The sequence below is a fragment of the Acipenser ruthenus genome, chromosome 5 (genome assembly GCF_902713425.1).
Source record: "Acipenser ruthenus chromosome 5, fAciRut3.2 maternal haplotype, whole genome shotgun sequence".
Lineage (NCBI taxonomy): Eukaryota > Metazoa > Chordata > Actinopteri > Acipenseriformes > Acipenseridae > Acipenser > Acipenser ruthenus.
The window spans coordinates 21,462,962-21,483,480 of record NC_081193.1 but is presented as its reverse complement, the minus strand read 5'-3'; the positions used below and the strand labels follow the sequence as shown (position 1 = coordinate 21,483,480).

General features: G+C 37.7%; 1 protein-coding gene across 2 annotated transcripts in view; it reads left to right on the top strand.

The window, feature by feature from the left end:
• LOC117403197 (formin-2-like) overlaps window positions 1-15,104 on the top strand; it is a 197,429-nt gene extending 182,325 nt beyond the window's left edge. For both annotated transcript variants that reach the window (XM_059023818.1, XM_059023819.1), the window contains 2 exons: window positions 7,966-8,047; window positions 10,948-15,104. In XM_059023818.1, coding sequence (XP_058879801.1) covers window positions 7,966-8,047; window positions 10,948-10,968 — 103 coding nt within the window. In that variant the 3' untranslated portion in view covers window positions 10,969-15,104. The remainder of the gene's footprint in view (window positions 1-7,965; window positions 8,048-10,947) is intronic.
• The last annotated feature ends 5,415 nt before the right edge of the window (window positions 15,105-20,519 follow it).

The following is a 20,519-nucleotide window of genomic DNA, read 5'->3' as shown; positions in this document are numbered from 1 at the left end:
GAACCAAATCTATTTTTTTAACCTGAGGAATAACAAGAAAACTAAAACTACATTTTTGCCATTTAGTATGATGACCGCATTGATAACAGTTGTAAAGTAAAACATTTAAATAATTTAAAGTAAACAAATACAAATTGGATATATAATTGGTGCCTGTGGGTAGGAATAGTATATGTTGAATGCTGAATTTTAATAGTAGGTTTCCTAAAAGGAAAATGTTTAATTTCTACATACTGTACCTTTGTTATTTACAAGGAGGAGGTGGTTCTTCTAGAATGTTGCAATATTATCAATATGAAAGCATATAAGAAAGCTAAAAAAAATTATCAGTAATATCAGAGGGTTAATAGTCATCTGAATCTCAAAGGTATATAGTTTATTTATGATTCACAGAATAATAAAATAACTTTACTTACAAGTTTCATTATGTAGACTATAATGGGAGCGCAATTTGGAATGTTGCCTCTATATACGGTAGTACTTGAGGGTTATTTTTAAAATACAATCTAGTGGTGAAAGTCCATCAACTTTCTTATTAAATAACTGTAATCCCATGATCAAACTTGGTTTTAGTGGCATCCTTTTACATTTTATTGTATGTCTGTAAGTGTTCAGGGGCTACCTCCTAAGCAAGTTGAGAGTGTATTTCTTGCACACTTTTAGTCTGTCATACTAAGAGTGCAAGAGAAAGTGCATTCTGAACTTGAATATTATTATTATTATTATTTATTTCTTAGCAGACGCCCTTATCCAGGGCGACTTACAATTGTTACAAGATATCACATTATTTTTACATACAATTACCCATTTATACAGTTGGGTTTTTACTGGAGCAATTTAGGTAAAGTACCTTGCTCAAGGGTACAGCAGCAGTGTCCCATACCAGGGATTGAACCCACAACCCTCCGGTCAAGAGTCCAGAGCCCTAACCACTACGCCACACTGCTGTCTTAACATGCATTGCGATAACTTGACATTTTGAGTGCGAGATCTAGACTCTTCCTGCTAATAGGTTGCAATGGGAACGTGACTTATAATTCTTCATATCTTTGTATCTTGCAGTAGCACATGCCAAAAACTTTTACCAACAGGTATGAGATGGATGCAACCCCACCCTGTGGAGTTTACAAGGTGTCCACTTCTCTACAGATAGTATGAGAATTATAGTACTCCATGCCTCTGAAAACAGCTATGCTGTTGGTCAGGTCATACATGGCATTCTTCTGTTTTTTTTCCCCCAATCTGTTTTATAATCATTGTTATAAAACCTTTACATAGAGCAATTAAAATAAAAGGACCAGTAAAATATGGTTTCCAGTGTACAATATGGTGTGTGTGCTTGTACAGTAGAAATGGCAAATGATTCTCAGGGTTTCTAATAAACTAATTAATTCTATCACTGGTGCTGTCCAGTCCTCTGTAAGTTGACTCTCAGATCACACAAAGGTGTCATTTGGATTTGAACTGAACTAACATTACAGATTTACATTGTTGTCTTATCCCAGTATTATGTTCATTTAAACAAAAAATACTCAGTGTTTCTTTTATACTGTAGTTCCTTTTATGAAATGTGTTTTTCTTTTCCAATTACGACATTTCATCCTGGTCATTTTGCATGTTGAATGATCTCTGTAGCAGATCTTTTTATCCATATGAGCTCATTCTTCTGTGTCAGAGCAGCTGTTTCACTTTGATATTTTATTAGCACATCAGCTTTCTACAGGGGAACTTGTGAGGCCAGGGTTTGACAGCTGTCTGCCCTACTGATAATCCAGTGATTTTTTTTTCATCAAATGCCTTCAAACAACATGGCATTAGATGCATTTGTGTCACTGTCAGACATACGGGTGTTGTGTTTCTGCTAATACTTTGTTAGCCCTTAATCAGGATGTCTGCACCTAGCTACATATATGTTACTACTGCCAGTATCTAAAGCCTTGTCGGTATGTTGTCATTTGTCAGTACTAGTAGACATTTGATTCAAGTGTAAAGGTATCTCGCTTGAGTCCAGTCGGAGCCACACATAAATTAATCTGTCTGCCACTGATACTGATTTAGCCAAAATGTATTAATGTTTAGTGGTAGGCAAATGGTTCTCTTCTCACTGGGCTTGAATTGATAATACACACTGCAAGGCCAACTATAGGGCTGGAAGGCAGATACAAATGATTAGGGCAGTAGAGATGTCTGGTTTATTTTTGCTGCTTCTCTGCTAGTTCATATCTTGGTGATTCATCTAGGACGTTAAGCTTAATCATGCTGAACATCAAGTGTATGTTTGTCTGACTGACAATACCTTTGCTACTTTAGCTTGAACAGACTTGTTTGTTATGTTCATAAGGCAGTAGCAATGGTCTCCATGGACTACCATGTCAGGAAAACTGATTGCTCCACTTGCTGTATTCTAACAGGAATGGCTGACCGAAGTGTTTTCATTTTCTATAGTTTAGTCTATGTTTGTGTTAGGCTGTGTTTGTTTCTTCAGTGATATTGCATTTAGCTTTCTTGCTTTATAATAGAGAAAAGTAACCTTCAGAGTCGAGCATGACCTTAAGAAACTTCCCATATTTGGTTCTGCAGTTCAGATCTGCACTTGCAGTAACAGGGTGCGAACCCATGACCTTTCAAGTCTAAGCTAACATGATGGCGTATAATTTAAATACTGAAGTAAAGAAGTGGATTACCTAATAAAGCAGTTATTTTATAGCTTAAAATGTATTCTGTTTAACTTAACCAGCTACTGATGGTCTGGCTCTTGCAACTGGAACAGAACCTTCTGACTAGTCTACATTTCATAGCTAGCCCATAACTCTCACAAATGTAAACATTTAAATATTTTGCATGGTCTGGAGAAAGTGCACATTCAACAGCAAAAGTTATCTGTTAGTGCTTTCACCCTGTTGTATTAACCCTTTAAGGACTAAGTGTTTTTCAGTGGGATGCTCCCCCAGGACCAGGGTTTTTTTTTTGGCTGTAGTATTTCCTATAAAAATTCACCAATTTTTTTTTTTTTTTTTACAGTAGCATCTTGGAATATGTGTATTTTTTTCAGAACACTCTGGGGAACATTATAAAGTACTTCAGAAACCATACAAACTTTTTGCTTTTTTAACACAATATTTTGTTTTTTAAATGTAATAAAGGATTTTTTATTATGTATTCTGCTTAGAGATACATGTACACAAACGTGTTATTCTATGACCTGAGGGACCTTGCAATACTTACTGAAAGTTTTGTTGAAAAATATTGATGTTTGGGCAAATTACAAGACATTGTTTCACCTGAGTGATTGCATGCTGGATCCAAGTTATGTGATCAGCCTTGTATTCGCTCAAAATAAACAGGTACTGTTAACTTAGTTATGTACACAGAAGACACGCTGTAGAAGTATGTGTGCAAGTGAAGCACTTTGTTAATAATCAGAGGTTTGCTGGTTATATTCCTGGATATTAAGAGTTAAGACATTTTACCGTCGACTTGAGAAAACGGCCATGCTTATTGTAGAACAAATGTATTTATTTGTATTCTCAATTATTTAACGATTCATGATTTAATTGTTGTATGTCTTACTGTGAAATGTGCATACCGATGATAACAATGTTCCCCTTGGTGCCGTGGTCCCCAACCTTTTTCAATGTAGGGACCCCCTTGGTGTTTGGATTGTTTTTAACAACAGCATTTTGAAACTAATTTGTATAAGTATATGTAGAAAGTAAAGTATTTATATAACGTACCTAACTTCATGAGATTCCTGGGCTTGAATCTTCACCACCAGGTCAGCAAGGAATGTTGTCATTTTGCACATTGAAAGTTCCTGATGGCAAAGTTCCTGTCTCTTTTGTTTAAAAGAATCAATCACTATCATTTCTAACATATGACATGGTCGATTTGCACGGGACTAAAGGCAGCAGTGTGGAGTAGTGGTTAGGGCTCTGGGCTCTGGACTCTTGACCAGAGGGGCGTGGGTTCAATCCCAGGTGGGGGACACTGCCGCTGTACCCTTGAGCAAGGTACTTTACCTAGATTGCTCCAGTAAAAACCCAACTGTATAAATGGGTAATTGTATGTAAAAATAAAAAAAAAGTGATATCTTGTAACAATTGTAAGTCGCCCTTGATAAGGGCATCTGCTAAGAAATAAATAATAATAAAAAAAAAATTTCACATTTGGAATGCTTTGTAGATAAATGGCATCTCAGTTTTGCAGGTTTAAGAGTTTTGTTTGACAAGACCTGATAAATAATGCACTAGGGCTTGGGTCATCCTCGGATCCAGTAAATGTAAATAAGTGCCAGTCCCCGCAACCGTTACCTCGGGTAGCAAATGAATCTATCGATTTTCTAATGCAATTTATTGCACTCGCTGATCGCCAGCTTCGCTCGATGTATATTTAAAAAACACCAGAATACGAAGACGAGGTGGGTGGGGAGCAATTTGAAAAATTAAACAATGATTGGAGAGTGTACAGGATGTTACTTACCACTTCTAGTGGGCTGTGGAACAGTCGATAGGATTTATAGTATTTTGGTTAAATATGACAGCGTCAAGAACAGACTGTACACATTATTTCCAGAAGTAGAGTTAATAGGATTTCCTTTTGACATATAGTCTTCTGAGATATTAAACCTGTCTGAATACACTCGTATAATAACATGGAGCTGAAATCGATCATTCACACTACGGTACAGTTCACAAGTCAAGCTACAAATATAGCCTCTTTTTGTTTCACATTAACTTGTTACTATATGCATTAACCTCTCCAAAAACGTATTGAAATAATGCTATATTCATATAACCCTGTGTGGCGGAGTGTCCTGCCCCTATATATATATATATATATATATATATATATATATATATATATATATATATATATATAATTTGTATTTTAGCTTGCGGCGCAGATCAAAGCGCCACGTATTTATTGTTGTTTTTATAATTTAAAAACCCTGTGAGGATGCGTGGCTGATCAGCTACTGATTATTTAACTAGCTGACAGTCACGCATCCTTACTAAACTCGTGCAGACTGTGGCCGAGGGGTAATAAGATAATTAACAGCTAGTTAACCCCTCAGCCAGAATATAAGGACCTGCAGCTGTCCGTGCTCGGAGGAGAGTGTCAGAGGTGAGGTTTTGAGCGAGAGAGATTTTGAGCGAGAGAGAAAGGCAACTGCTAAACCTTATTTGTTTATTTGTTTGGCCAACGCGCCTTTTTGTTTTGTGTTTTGTTTGTTTAAATCTTTTGTTTTGTTTTATTATTTAATAAAAACACTGAGCGCCATTGCTTTGAGCTTCACCCGCCCATCCATTGTTTTGTTTCTGGTACTTCTTGGTCCGTGACGTCACCATACACACGCCACTCAACAGCTGCTCGACCAAACCCTGGCAACACTGTAGCACATAGATTGTTGAAAATGAAGTTATAAAACTGTTTTTTCATGGTGTTTTTTTTTTTTTTTTTGTTTAGTTATTAAAACAGAGTTAGAAATATTTAATGCAGTGTACTGCTTTTATGCTGAGCAAAAAAGCTGGGACAGCCAGATTACTTTACTTTTTTTCCTGAAATTCAGTGAACACAAGCAGTAGAATGAGCACAGATTAGAAAGCAGTGCATTTACGTGAATGCTAGATGTAGATTTGTTTTTTTTAAATAATGCTGGCTAAAAACAAAGAATTCTCTAATTTTGACAACACAAATGTGCCATCATAATGTGTAAGTTTTTTAGTTAGTATTTGTCTCACATTTATAAAGCTGTTTCAGTTAATGGTGGCTTTAAAGGAGATGCTTGGTATTGCATCAAAGGGAGCTGTAATATATACATATATATTAATTTATAAACACAGCTGTAATAAATTAAAGCAGATAAAGGGGAGAATATAGACTACGTGCATATCTTATACTTATATATCACATGGTTGAAGCTGTTTTTTGTGTTGCTTAGTAATATTAGTAGCACAACGTGTGATTGCGTAGAAATTGGTTTTTGCAAGAATTGCGTAACTGAATTTTGGGAGTTGTTTGCAGACCACCTGAGTTTGGACCACAGGTTGGGAACCACTGCCTTAGTGCTTAATAATAAACAGTGTTCATATGTAATTGATTACTTGGAGAGGATTTTTTTCGGCATATCTTCTGTTTAAAACATAGTAGTTATGCAGTAAGAAATATGTAGGTTATGGTAAATATAAAATGCTTTTGGTATTACCTTTCAAATGTACGGCAAATGTGTAGAGCCCTGGAAAAATATATAATAAGTTAAAAACACCACAAAGTTGAAGGCTGGAACAGAAAGTAGAAAAAAAAGCAAGTTGCATATATGATGGAGGCATGATCTCGATTAGCTGCAGAGTTTATTATTGCGATTATCACATTAAGTTATTACGTTGAATGTAAAGAAGCTAACCCACTGAGAATGTTGGGAAATGTCACTGTTTTAAATTGTTTTGTTAAAACTTGAACTGAGGCAAAAGAAAGTTGCAACGGAGAAAAGAAAAAAAGAAGCAGACTGCAGACATAGGCATTGTTGGCGAAAATTACCTAATTTACAATGTGCAAGGCAGTTGAGTGTTAAAGGTGATCATTGGAAATGATTGTAAACAAAGACCTCTCACATTTATGCAGCCTGTTTCCTGACAAAATATATTGTCTGCCTGAACCTATTGGAACCTATTACCACTTGCATCCTAGTCCTATTAGTGTTATTTATAACAGAAAGTTTGTGTGCCATCTCTTTTTTAATTTTTTTATGAAGTGTAATTCAGATTAATGTTCAATAGCAGGCAAGGAAAACATTTGGCTAAGAAGGCTTCATTCATCTCAGGCATTTAAATGTGTGTGGCAAGCAAAGATTACTACCAGAGCAATCTCCCTGTGTGTTACTACTGTTGTCCTATTACTGTGCGTAGGGATATAAACATTGCATCGAATTTGTTTAACTTTAATTTAGCTTTTATGGGTCTCCCTTTTAAAAATATTAAAATATGTTCATAGGTCATATTCAGGTCAGGGTTACTGCAATTTTTCTTTGTCTGGTTTCTACTGCAATTTAGTTTTTAATCAATAAAACAATAGTAGGTTTAATTACTGTATGATCTGGGCTGCTTTGATTTGGCTGTGGGAATATGTTATTGTTCAGAACTGTTCTCTCTGTATTGCAAGCCAAGTAGCCTGAAAGGGGAAAAAATACTTGGAAGATTAGAATATTTTTTTGGAAGTAGATTTACCTTTTGGCAGCTAAAACACCATGGAGCAATGTAGTACCTGGTTGGCAATCATTTGTTTTTCTATTTGTGTATTAGGGTTAATTTTATGTATAACTGATTGAAACCAAAATACTTCTTACCAAGCGATCAGAGACCAAGACCATTTTTATTATTTAATATTTCTTTGTTTGTATTACACCGTGTGTACATATCTATCTATGACCCCCCCCCCCCCCCCCCCCCCTTTTATAATGACATGTACCTGTAAATTACATTTTATAGTCTTGCTTATATTTCTCACTTTTGTTTAACTTTTATGATGTTATTATTAGTGTTACTAATTTTGCTACCTGGTCTTGAAAAATAATGTGTTTTTGTGACCTTTTTGACTGCACCTGCGCCTGTACTATATCCATAATCATTAACTAAGTAGAAATTATATTAACTACTTCCACACCTCCAAGCACCACAAACCATCATTAGTGGTTAAATACTTAGTCACTATACTTTTTGATTAGTTTTTTTTTCTGATTTCCATATAAGTTTAACCTTTTTTTTTCATACTTTGTTGACTACCAATAGTGAAAAAGGAGACTTGTTTAAAAAAAAAAACAACAAAAAAAAGCAGGTTGAGCCAACTGATTTGAAAGGTCACAAAACCAGATGATTTCTCAAGAAATAATAAAAATGGCAAAACTTCACATACTGTCAGAAGAGAAATCCTAGAAAAAAAGACTGATCATTGCTTTATCTCTCGTTGCAGGCTGAAGGAAGCAGAGGATTGCTTCAGGCAGACTAAAGAAAAAGCTTCCTATAATGTTAGACCCAAGCATGACTCAGGAATAGTAAGTAATAAAATAAACGTGTATTTATGTGATATGTTTGTTAGTACATTGAGTTGCCATGTACATTTTAATTAATATTGGATTATATTAATTGAAATGTACTATTTAAAGTACAGTTGTTACTATTTATTGGAGACAGCATTTTATATATACAGTCGCCACCGCTTTGAATGGGCACGTTTGTGTTAACGTGATTCACCCACAGTAAGTGATGGACAGTATAAACTCCAACACAATAACCTGACATTCAAAATGTCCCCCAATCAACAGTACAGTAACCAAAACAAACAAGCATGTATGCGGTTAAAAATCTTTATTAAGATACTCATTAGACTAATAAAGCTGTATTAAAACCTGTGAATGTAATAAAAAGCAAGTGCAAAAAAGTAATGAAAGTGCAGAAATGTACAGAGCAGGTACTCTACATTACTGCAGATTGTTCCCAACGACATCCCCTCTGGTGTTGTCAGAGTTTCAGTTTTGGTTGTATTTTCGTCAGCACTCTCCTCGTCAACTACAGAAACTCCTAGTCAACTACAGTTGTCAATCAGACAACTGATTGATCAATCAGTCAAGCTTTTACTACAGTAAAGTGCTGTCTTTTGTATTGAAATCTATGTGAATGGCAAAGTAACGAGGGTTTGGTGGATCGGTAGATTATTAAGAGTGATTTACTACAGTAATAAGCAGTGTGTTTAATATTTGAATCTATGTGAATAGCACATAACGAGATCCAAACAGCTGAGTTTGCCCGAAATGTACAGCGTGCTTAACACGGTATAAACAATGCCTTTATTATTGAAAGTGCAAGTGGTGGATACTGTGTGTGTGTGTGTGTATGTATGTGTATATATATATTGTGAGATAGAGGGTTGTGAGAGACAGCAGGGAGGGGGTTAAAACCTCCCTGCGAAATAAGTGCACATTTTGTTTAATTGTTTTATTGTTTTGTTAATTTGTTTATTGATTAGTTATCACCCGCACCGGGGTATTTAAGACGTGCAGCTTGTCTGCACAGGGCTGCTGAGTAGAAGGAAGCAGAAGAGAGGTGCTCTGCTTCCGAGCAGTCAGAAGAAGTGCTGTGTTAGCGTTTGTGTTTGGTGGCAGGTAAACGGCTTAGCCGTCCTGCAAGGTAGTAAGGGAAAATCCTGTTTAGTTAGCGCTCCAGTGGGAGTTAGGTGTTTGTTTGTGTTTTGTTTATTTTTGGTTTTATTAAAAATTAGCGCGTCAGCGCTTTAAAACTCAATTTCTCGTGTGTTGGGTCGTACTTTTAAAGGGGCAACGAACCCGAGTGGGTGAGTTCGTTTACATATGGTGGCAGAAAGTGTGGGCGCCCCTACGACCCAGAGAAATGGATTTGCTAGAGATGATTGAGCAGATCACCAAGAATGCCGTTGCTCAGGGAGAGCAACTTGAGAGATGGGGGAGAGAGATGGGGTTGGCACCGCAGAAAAGAAGGGAGCCAACCGAATTGGAGCTGTTACTCCAAAAGTGGGAGCAGGCTAGCGCAGCTCCGCAGTCTCCCGAGCCAGAAAGGGAGGAGCTGCCGCTGCCAGAGCCCAGAGGGGAGGAGCCGGCGCTGCCGGAGCCCAGAGGGGAGGAGCCGGCGCTTCCGGAGCCCAGAGGGGAGGAGCCGGCGCTTCCAGAGCCCAGAGGGGAGGAGCCGGCGCTTCCGGAGCCCAGAGGGGAGGAGCCGCCGCTTCCGGAGCCCAGAGGGGAGGAGCCGGCGCTTCCGGAGCCCAGAGGGGAGGAGCCGCCGCTTCCGGAGCCCAGAGGGGAGGAGCCGCCGCTTCCGGAGCCCAGAGGGGAGGAGCCGCCGCTTCCGGAGCCCAGGGGGGAGGTGAAAAGCATACCTCCACCACCGCCCCTACGGTCCAGTCCGGCACCGCTGCGTCCAGTCCCTCACCCCTTGCTCCAGGACACCCGGCCGGTCTTCCCGGACCTTCCTGCGCTGGACCTAGAGCCCTGTTCCCTGCTCCGCTCTTCCCGAGCACCCAGACGTCGCTGGGCTGCTGCCAGACGTCGCTTTCGCTCCCCCTGTTCGCTGCTTCGCTTCCCCTGGGTGATCGGACATCACTGCGCCGGTTCCCAGGGGAAGATCTCTGTCCACTGATGCATTCTTCAGTGCCACGGTCTACGCTCCGGTCACCCCTGTTGAACCGTTGGGTCCCCTTGTCGCCGGTGCGCGGTCCTTACCTGGCTGAGCCGGGATGTGGACCGATCCACCCTCAAGCCTGCCCGAGGAAGAGGGCAAGAAAGGACATTTATGGACTTGAGGGTGGGTGGTTGTGTTTTAGGGGAGGAGGTGGCCGTCTCGTGGCCTGTGTCTTGTAAAGACAAGGGGGGGGGATATGTGAGATAGAGGGTTGTGAGAGACAGCAGGGAGGGGGTTAAAACCTCCCTGCGAAATAAGTGCACATTTTGTTTAATTGTTTTATTGTTTTGTTAATTTGTTTATTGATTAGTTATCACCCGCACCGGGGTATTTAAGACGTGCAGCTTGTCTGCACAGGGCTGCTGAGTAGAAGGAAGCAGAAGAGAGGTGCTCTGCTTCCGAGCAGTCAGAAGAAGTAAGTGCTGTGTTAGCGTTTGTGTTTGGTGGCAGGTAAACGGCTTAGCCGTCCTGCAAGGTAGTAAGGGAAAATCCTGTTTAGTCAGCACTCCAGTGGGAGTTAGGTGTTTGTTTGTGTTTTGTTTATTTTTGGTTTTATTAAAAATTAGCGCTTTAAAACTCCATTTCTCGTGTGTTGGGTCGTACTTTTAAAGGGGCAACGAACCCGAGTGGGTGAGTTCGTTTACAATATATATATATGTATGTATTTATGTATATGTGTGTATTTATGTACAGTAGCTCTATTAGCTTTGTAACACAAACACTTTTTTCCCTTTTTTTCTTACAGAAAGCAAAACTGAAAATCTGAGTTCCTGTCTGCAGAAATTTAAATAAAAATAAAAAAATGACAACCTTTCCAGAGGAGCATTAAACTCATAAGGAAACCAACATTGTTTCAGAAACTGTCACTTGGCTTCCTTTTAATTTCATCTCATAAGAAGTATTCTCTTTGTGTACGTTTTGTGGACAAGTTAGCCTTATCATCCAAATCCTTTGTTTCACCAGTCAAAGGCACAGGTACACTTGTGATGATTGGCATACTTCTGTTGTGCTCCTGGCATTGGTAAGAAAGGCTATTGTGGCCTTACATTGTAGAAGGATCTTAAGTTTCTAAAGTATTGAGGTTAACACTGTGTGTGTGCCTAAAAATCCTCCTGACGCAAGCGGTATATGAGATCATAATCTGACCTACGAAGCTCTTCAGTATAATTGCACTCTTGATGCAGTTATTGCCTGGTTTTCTCTTCCAGCATGAATATGTTGAGTGATGTGCTTGGTCTGTAGACCGAGAGAAACTGCTTTCAGCATTGGAGTCACTTGAAGTTTTAAGTAATATCAGTTGATCTGGTTGTAGCCAGTATGAAAATCAAAGTTTTATGTCAAGATCATATTTGTGTAAAACATGTATACAAGTCAGACCTCATTGAGTATCACAACACGGAGAGGGCAAGAGAACTGTGTTACAGACTTTGCCGTACAGAAGGATATTGTTCTGTTTAAAATGTTGATCTTGGTGTAGATAATTGCAATAACTTCTAGTTATGATCATGAAGAGAGTAGAGTTGCTGGTTTTTATTTTTTTGCAAGGTGGTAAATTACATTTTTGTATTTTGCTTCTAATGCAATGGGCGTTTCATAATGAATGTGAAATCTTGTTTCATTTTTTTTTTTTTTACCTCAAGTTTTAGTCTCAAGTCTAAAGTGTTTCCCACTTATTATGGTGAACTGTTGGCCAGAGCCTTTTATAGTAAAAGGTATTTGTACCTCCTCTTGCCCAATTCATCCTATGCATTACACCTTTAGTAGGTAGAATCTCATGGACTTTTCTCAGTTTTCAAACACATTCATTACATTCACATGAGGTCAAATTTTATAAACATGTTTTGTTTTGTTTTTTTGGAAAAAATTAAAATTTCATTGGAATATTTATTTTGGTAACTGATTGGTACATACTGATTGGTTTTCATACGGTTCAATTTACATGTGAAATGGCGATGCGCGTGCACGTTTGGGAGAAATACTCTGGTAAATCAGGTTTGTGGCCAAAAAAAACGGCCAAAGAGAGGGATAGGGTAAATCTCATTTACTCGTGTAAATGACGAAACACACATGAAATCCATGCATAGTTTCGCATGGAAACCCGCATTTCACGTGTAAATGTTAATGAGCGTGTTTATCTTTAACTCTAAATATTGTAAGAGAGCAGGTCAGTTGTTAAAGTGGATTCCAAGACGGCAGAAAGTAGTGGCTGATGGGCCATTTTATGGTTAGCAGTGGATAGTTCACCTTAATGATAATGTGGGTGTTTTTTTTATTATTATTATTGTGTTTTGCTGTGTCTGGTCTGTCATGTTGTATATCTCTTGTGGGTTTACAGTTCTGTATAAAACCACTTACCATGAACTGCGTCATGCCCGTGTTATAGTATTAATGCAGCTGTTTGAGAATACCCTTGCTGCTTAAATGTCTAACTGAATTCATTCTCGTCCTTTTTTTTTTGATCCCAGCTATGTCCAAAGACAACGCATGTCTGCCCTCCACGTTAGTAAATATAGTTTGTGAACTGGATGTCATGAGCCAGCTCAATCGCCCAAAACAGCGCAACAACATCTAACAAGTTGTTGATGCCCTCTCATAACTGACCAAATAAAATTGTAAATGAACGTATTAATTGCGTTTTATTTGTTTGCATTATTAATATTTGACACAACAGCAAATCCAACACAACTTAAAAGAAAGGAGAGAATCTCTGACAGCACAAGCCTCCTGATCGCTCCTGTCAAATTGAAACTGGCGACTGAGGTAAACTTAACAGTTGCCAAGTCAGGGCAGCAGTGTGGAGTAGTGGTTAGGGTTCTGGACTCTTGACCGGAGGGTCATGGGTTCAATCCCCGGTGGGGACACTGCTGCTGTACCCTTGAGCAAGGTACTTTACCCAGATTGCTCCAGTAAAAAATCCAACTGTATAAATGGGTAATGGTATGTAAAAATAATGTGATATCTTGTAACAATTGTAAGTCACCCTGGCTAAGGGCGTCTGCTAAGAAATATAAACGTCTCAGCCGGTTTTCAGCCATGGTGATCTCCTGTTGGTCAGTTTTATTTTATACCTCTGAGTTTATTTATAATGAATGAATCGTAAGATACATTAGTTGAAACAGCATTCACTACTAACGACATTTGAAAAACAATTTGGGCAAGAGTAGTAAAACACATTATTAACCAGCCAGGCACGAGGTATTTTGCTTTATTACAGCAGGTTAGATTCACTCGTGTATCAGGTCTCTGCACATGGAAACCACATTTTCACAAAATGTCACTAGTAATCTTCAAAAACAGCATGAGTACTTTACGCATAGCTAATTTACATATCAACCTCCACCTTTCCTATTCATTTGCATGATGTCAAGTGAAAAGCCCCGTTTACTCAAGTAAAATGAACTGAGCGAATGGAAACCCAAAAAAGCATTTTTACACAAGACATTTTTCTCGTTTAAATGTCTCGAGTTAAAAAATAAAATAAAAAAAAAAGCTTGCATGGAAACCCCATGAATGAGGCATAGGCACCTGGGAATGGTTTGAGTTCAGTTCAGTCATAGTGGAATTCCAACTAATAGAGTAATTGAGTTTTCATCAAACTGCTATGACAGTTACAATTTATACCACAGTGTAACTGATCAAATGAAATGTTATCACTTCTTTACCTTGTTGTATTATGTAGGTCACTGATTGATCATGGGATTTGTTTTCTGGGCATATCGAAGCACACAACAAGATATAGGGGTATATTGAATTGATCTAAACTGTGGCCAACATAAATACTGTTTAAACAATTAAAAAGGGCCCAAGGGTATGAAATCAGTCATCCAGAAGTACACATGTACTTGTTTATGGGAGGTTTTAAAAAATGGCAGTATTTAGTTCCGATGTTGTTCAGTTTAATTGAATGTACCCCCATGCAGTTATTTACAATTTACAATTCACATTTCACCAGTCACTTTTCTCTTCATTTATATAACTTGTTTCTGCTGGAGTGAGGTATGGGGGTTCAGTAAGGGTGACCTGAAGTTGATAGAAACAGAAAAATGACTTAAAAAAAAAAAAAAAAATTCTATAGAATGAGGTTTTAGAAAAAGACAGTCTTAATGACAACAATTGTGTTTTTAAAATATTATAAAATGATATTCTAATACAAATGACTTTCCATAATGTTTTTTTGAAAATCTGAATTCCTATGTGAATGCAAATACCCTGATTTGTGTAAACATATAGAGAGGCTATCCAACAAGTGTTTTTATTTCTCTAAACAAATGTTTTGCCCACCAAGGATGTTTTTCAAAAGAAAAAAAAAAAAACACAATATATTTATACCAGCGGTTGCTTTAGTATTGGGTTTGGACAATATGAAATGTGCTGTACATAAAAAAATAATTATAAATAAAGAAGGATTTGTTCAATAGTTTGGCCATGATGATCCTCCCATTGATTTTAGGATTATGTGTTTTATTTATGAATAACAATATATTTAATAGGTACCAGCTGGCCAATGTTCTGTTTGCCTGTGCTAAATAAACATCATCTGGAAGTATAGTATAGTAAATTACATTATTGTCTTGTGTTACTTGACTGGGCTACTAAAACTATATATTTTAAGTGCTATATATTCTATGATTGTATGTATGTAAAGTAGTATTAATTATGTATTTTTCAGGGAGAACATATTCATTTATTTATTAATTTTTATTTTAGAATGTATACGCATGTTGTTTTTTTATGTTTCATAGCTCACCAGTGCCCGATGTGTATCACTCTGAAATACTTGCATATGAATTATCAGCATGTGCAATGTAATACAACGTATTTCTATTTGGACTTTTTTTCCAAAACTAAATTGATTTATATGAAAATAAAATTAGAAAATAAAACATAAATGTCTTATGTCAAGTTGTTTTGTGAATTTTATGAAACCTACTTCTATCGCATGTGATATATGTATATATGTATATATGTGTGTCAATGTATAGTAAGCATAGTTAATCTTGTATATTTTGTATTACTCACTTACATTCCTATTCATACGGTGTAATTTGCTTACTCTAATCAAAGAGACAGTAACATTGTTAAATCCAGTACAGTGTTTATACACAAATGGAGACATCCATATGTTCAGTAGCAGCTACAGAAAATAAGTCACATTGTATTCTTTTAAACAAAGTATAATTACTTATCCAACATAGTCAATTTTGAAGACCACTTTATGCATGTTGAGAGGTTAAAAAAAAAAAGGTGCTTATTTGATTTTGGAAATCCTCTTATTTCACCACAGTTTAAATCTGAAAATACACTCTTCATATTTTCAGTGTTTTGGAAACTCCTATGGTAAAATGGAACAGCAATCTTCACTTTGACCAGCAACCTAAAATTACTTTCAGATAAAAGACCAAATTTGAGATACTGACTTCATTTTTCATTAACAACTTTGTTCAAATTGTTCATTGTCCAAGAGAAAAAAAACAACAATTTACATCTCACACATTAACCACTTGAGATTCAGACTTTTATATTGGTTACATTAAAAAAAAAAAAAAACCTTGCTCTTACCTTCAGACCATACAGTATTTGCTGTTTTACATTTTCAGATAAGCGCCACACAGTTTTAAAAAAATGGCTTTAAAAGTTCCTTCATAGCTGTTTTCAGTGGTTCTTTTGGTCTAGTTTGATTATGGAAATAATCAGATAGATAGAAAATAAATATTTTTCAGGGACATGTATTTTCACCTCTGGTCAAATGCATGATGTAGACTTATGGTTTGGGAGCTTTATTTTATGAGTTATTTAAGAAAAATAATTTTAAAGTCTGATTTTAAGAAGAAAAAAATATTCATGAAATGCAAGTTAACTCAATCCCGAAACCAATGTTTAAATGTTGATTTTAAAAAGTTTCAAAATTGTGGAAAAAAAATGGCAAATTCTGATAAAGCCCCAGACAACAGACTCTTTACATGATGGCATTCTTGAGCATCAATAATAGATTATTGAAATACAGCATCCTAATAAACCTGCAACACAGGGCAAAAAGCTAAAAACCCCATGAAAAAGGAAGCCACCTGTTCATATTTCTACCTCTACTCCAGGCATTGTACTTCAGTGCTCTGCAAACTGACTGATACAGGATTATTAAAATGATGTTTTGTAATAGCAAAAGCATTAAAAAAATAGGATTTCTATAAATTGTACTGAAAAGTTAAGATTAGCCTCCGACAAGGTATTTTTCCAAATTGCTTTTGGCCTTGGTTTTACATTTTTAAGTTATCCCTGGTTCCAATTTGGTTTTACTATATTTCATTGTATTGTGGTAATGTATCTAGTTTTTAAAATTATTTTGCTGGCTTGAAATGAGGCAAAACCCAGGCAATACCATACAACATTATAAATATATATATACAGTGTGTGTGTGTGTGTGTATATATATATCTATATATATATATATATATATATATATATAGATATAGATATAGATATAGATATATCCATCTAAGCATATTTTTCTGGAGACATGGTTTGAAACTTGGTAGAAAGGAAGACAGTGATTAATATTGGATACTCACCACTTTTTTTCCTATGGTGTCACTAATATGATAAAGAGCATATCTTCAGAACAATGTGTGCATTTGGAGCTCTACTGCTCATGGGGTCCTGGAGAACAGCCAATTAGAGTAATAGAGCCAGCTGGACTGAATTAGATACAGAAATCGTATTCATTCAGTTAGGAAAATATAGGTAATGCCATGTTGGGAATCTGATCTTGAAAAAATGTGCTGTCAGGTAGTAAATCACTCTTGAAAATGTAACCTGCACAGAAAATAGTCTTGCACCAACACCCATACTAATGCCCCACCCACCAAACTAGTGCTTGCAAAGTAAATAGGCGAGCAATGACTGCTGTTTAGTCTGGCTGTCAGGACTTTTGGCAGTCGCTGCTTATACTAAAATGGTCAATGATGCCCCATTAAATCACCCACAATTTAGTATAAACTTCAGCATCTGAAAAGTAATTTTTTTGTGACTTAAACAATGTAATGTTTTTCTCTAAATAAAACTATATGTGTATCTACTACAGACTCTGGTAATAATATTTATTTCTTAGCAGACGCCCTTATCCAGGGCGACTTACAATTGTTACAAGATATCACATTATTTTTACATACAATTACCCATTTATACAGTTGGGTTTTTACTGGAGCAATCTAGGTAAAGTACCTTGCTCAAGGGTACAGCAGCAGTGTCCCCCACTGGGGATTGAACCCACAACCCTCCGGTCAAGAGTCCAAAGCCCTAACCACTACTCCACACTGCTGCCCATAATAATATAATAAACAGTGTAATTTTTGTAACATAGAATTGATTTTGGCCATTTTTTTTTATTCAGCTAGGTGGTTGCGACACCTAGAAGTGTGTTCTGTTCAGCACTTTGTTTAGATCACATATGAATTATCATTGAATAATCCTAGTAACATGTAAAAAATCAATATTTGCTATTGTGTAGGTAAAAGCTACAGTGAAAGTAGCATCTCTAATGTGGCGTAGCATGCACATACCACACAGATTCCTCATGGGAGGGGGGGGGGGGTGACAGGATGGCTGGGTGGACAGAGACTCGGAGACAGTAAAACTGAAGTTTAAGCGCTGCCGCGCATTTTTAATAAATACAAAATAAAAAGGTTTAACAAAAACAATCACGAACCACAAAAATGAAAAACACAAAACCCTCACCCAAGCAGTGCTATCAAACAAACATTTCAGGCCCCTGTGTCTCTCTCCCAGGCTCCCTTATATACCATGTGGCCAGGGTTGATTGAGAACTAATTCAATCAACACCTGGCTACATTCTGCACATGTATTTGGCAGGGATAGGAATTAACCCTATTCCTGCCAACCACCACCACAAACACAAATCTTAAATCTTAATTTCTAGCCCTGCCATATCTAACACACACTTCCATATTTACACAATCAGGGCTTCTGCCCTGCCACAGGGGGTATCAAGCAATTATATATTAACAACAAGATCTGCATGGAAGTAACCTGGTAAACTATTTGACTAAATAGGAAATAATAAGCTTACAGTATGAGTGGTTTAGAGACCTCTTTGTTCAGTATTTATTTTTTCCAATATTGCCATTTGACTTAATTATAGTGCTTTATAGTTTAGTTGTTTTATATGCAAGGTTAGCTGATTGCTGATTGCTTTAAGTCTAGACCTTTCTGTCTCTTGGCAATAAAATGCAATTCATTGAACACTAGCACTAAGTAGCAGCTATCCTGGGTACCTTCCAAGAACAACAAAAATGTATTAAATTAGCATAGCTGGGAATAGGTGTGTGTCGTGGTGAAAACCCTGCCAGTGCACAGATGTATGGGGAATATTGGGTGGCAGGTAGGGGGTTAAATTCCTCCCTGCAAAAACACGTGGGAATGTGGCTGTATAAAAAGGGTGATCACAGGTGTTAGTTTGGAATTATGATGGTGAAGGTACAGTGTGTTTGTTTTTGGTGATTTGTAAATAAATGCATGAGAACGCTTAAACTGCAGCATTCTCGCCGGCACTACCCGTTCACTCATGGTGTTAGAGCGGGATAGCTGCCCTGAGACTCAGAGACGGAACTGTAGGTTTATTTGGGGGGGGAGAAAAAGAAAATTGACTGAAAGGAAAGCATGGATGAGGGGCAATAGCGTTTGAAAGAAGAAGGAACACTGTGGTGCGGAGCTTCTGGGGAGTTTGGGCAAAAAGAAGGGGAGGAGCAGCCATACCCGGAGAAGAGGAAAGGAGCCGGTGTCATCTCCAGGGCCAAAAAGCGAGAGCAGCTGGAATAGTTACCTCAGCGCTCTTGAAGCCTCATGTTTGCGCTTCATCTGGAGTGCCCAGCACCGCCGCCACTGCCGGAGTGCCCAGCACCGCCGCCACTTCTGGAGTGCCCGGCATCGCCGCCACTTCTGGACTGCCCGGCGCCACCACTGCCAGAGTGCCCCGTGCTGGTGTCAGCATTGCCGCTGCCAGCATTGTCACTTACGGAGTGCCCATTTTAAGGGGGGGGAGGGGGTGGCTGATGGCTGCCATGTGTGCTGAGCACATGAGGTGTGTGGGGAATTTTGGGTGGCAGGGGGGGAGGTTAAATTCCTCCCTGCAAAAACACGTGGGAATGTGGCTGGAGCCGTAAATTGAATAAATGATTATTTAGGCTTCAGCCACCGTGTATAAAAAGGGTGACCACGGGTGTTATTTTGGAACTGTGATGATAAAGGTACAGTGTGGTACTGTGTGTGTTTGTTTGTTGTTTTTGGTGATCAGTAAATAAATGCATGAAAGCACTGCAGCATTCTGATCTCTGAGTCTCCTTGCCGACGCTACCCAATCACAAGGTGTCAATGGTCTCCTGTGTTATTGCTGTGGGCTATATGGATTAGAGAAATGAATGTAACTCATATGGAGTACCAATATCCTGGATACCCAATAACAACAACAACAAAAATATATAACCACATTTTACTGGTGAGAGCCTTGCATTGTCCACGAGGAATTCAGATTTAGGTATTTATTATTAGTATTGTTATGTAGTGGGAAATGTGGGCGAGTATTGTAGCCTATTGTAGATACTGTAGTACTACCAGTATTTAAAAAATGTACCATTTTGACTGGATCATTTTCATGTCATTAACCTAAAGTGTTTGGTATTTTAGCTCAGTTCATAGACTACCAATACTGATCAGAAATGCTGAACCTACAGTTTCCCGGAGATCCCCGGTTCAAATCCCACCTCAGCCACTGACTCATGGTGTGACCTTACCTCACTTAACCTCCTTGTTTTCCGTCTTTTGGGTGAGACGTAGTTGTAAGTGACTCTGCAGCTGATGCATGGTTCACACACCCTAGCCTTGGATAAAGGCGTCTGCTAAATAAACAAATAATAATAATAATAAAACTTGTATATTTTGTACGTGAACATGTTAATAATAAATATAATGCAGTCAAAAAATGTTTAGCAAACATTAGACTTTTTTAATTTATTTTTTATTTGTCTGGCTTTCTGGTTTTTTTTTTTCTTTTTTAAGAAAACTGCACGATATCAGTAGTCATGCAATGTCATATTTAAATATACCCGCTCATATTTTAATATAGGTTATTTGCATTTGGAAGGAGAATTTCCTTCTCTAATAGAAAACAACATGGAAACTCAAATTACTCAAAAGGTACAGACAAGACTACCAAAATAGTGTGAGAAAAAGGTGAGACTTATTTTTTTTTTATTTTTCCATGGAATCTCCGCCAGTGTTGTTACTTGATGACAGGTCTTGCAAGGT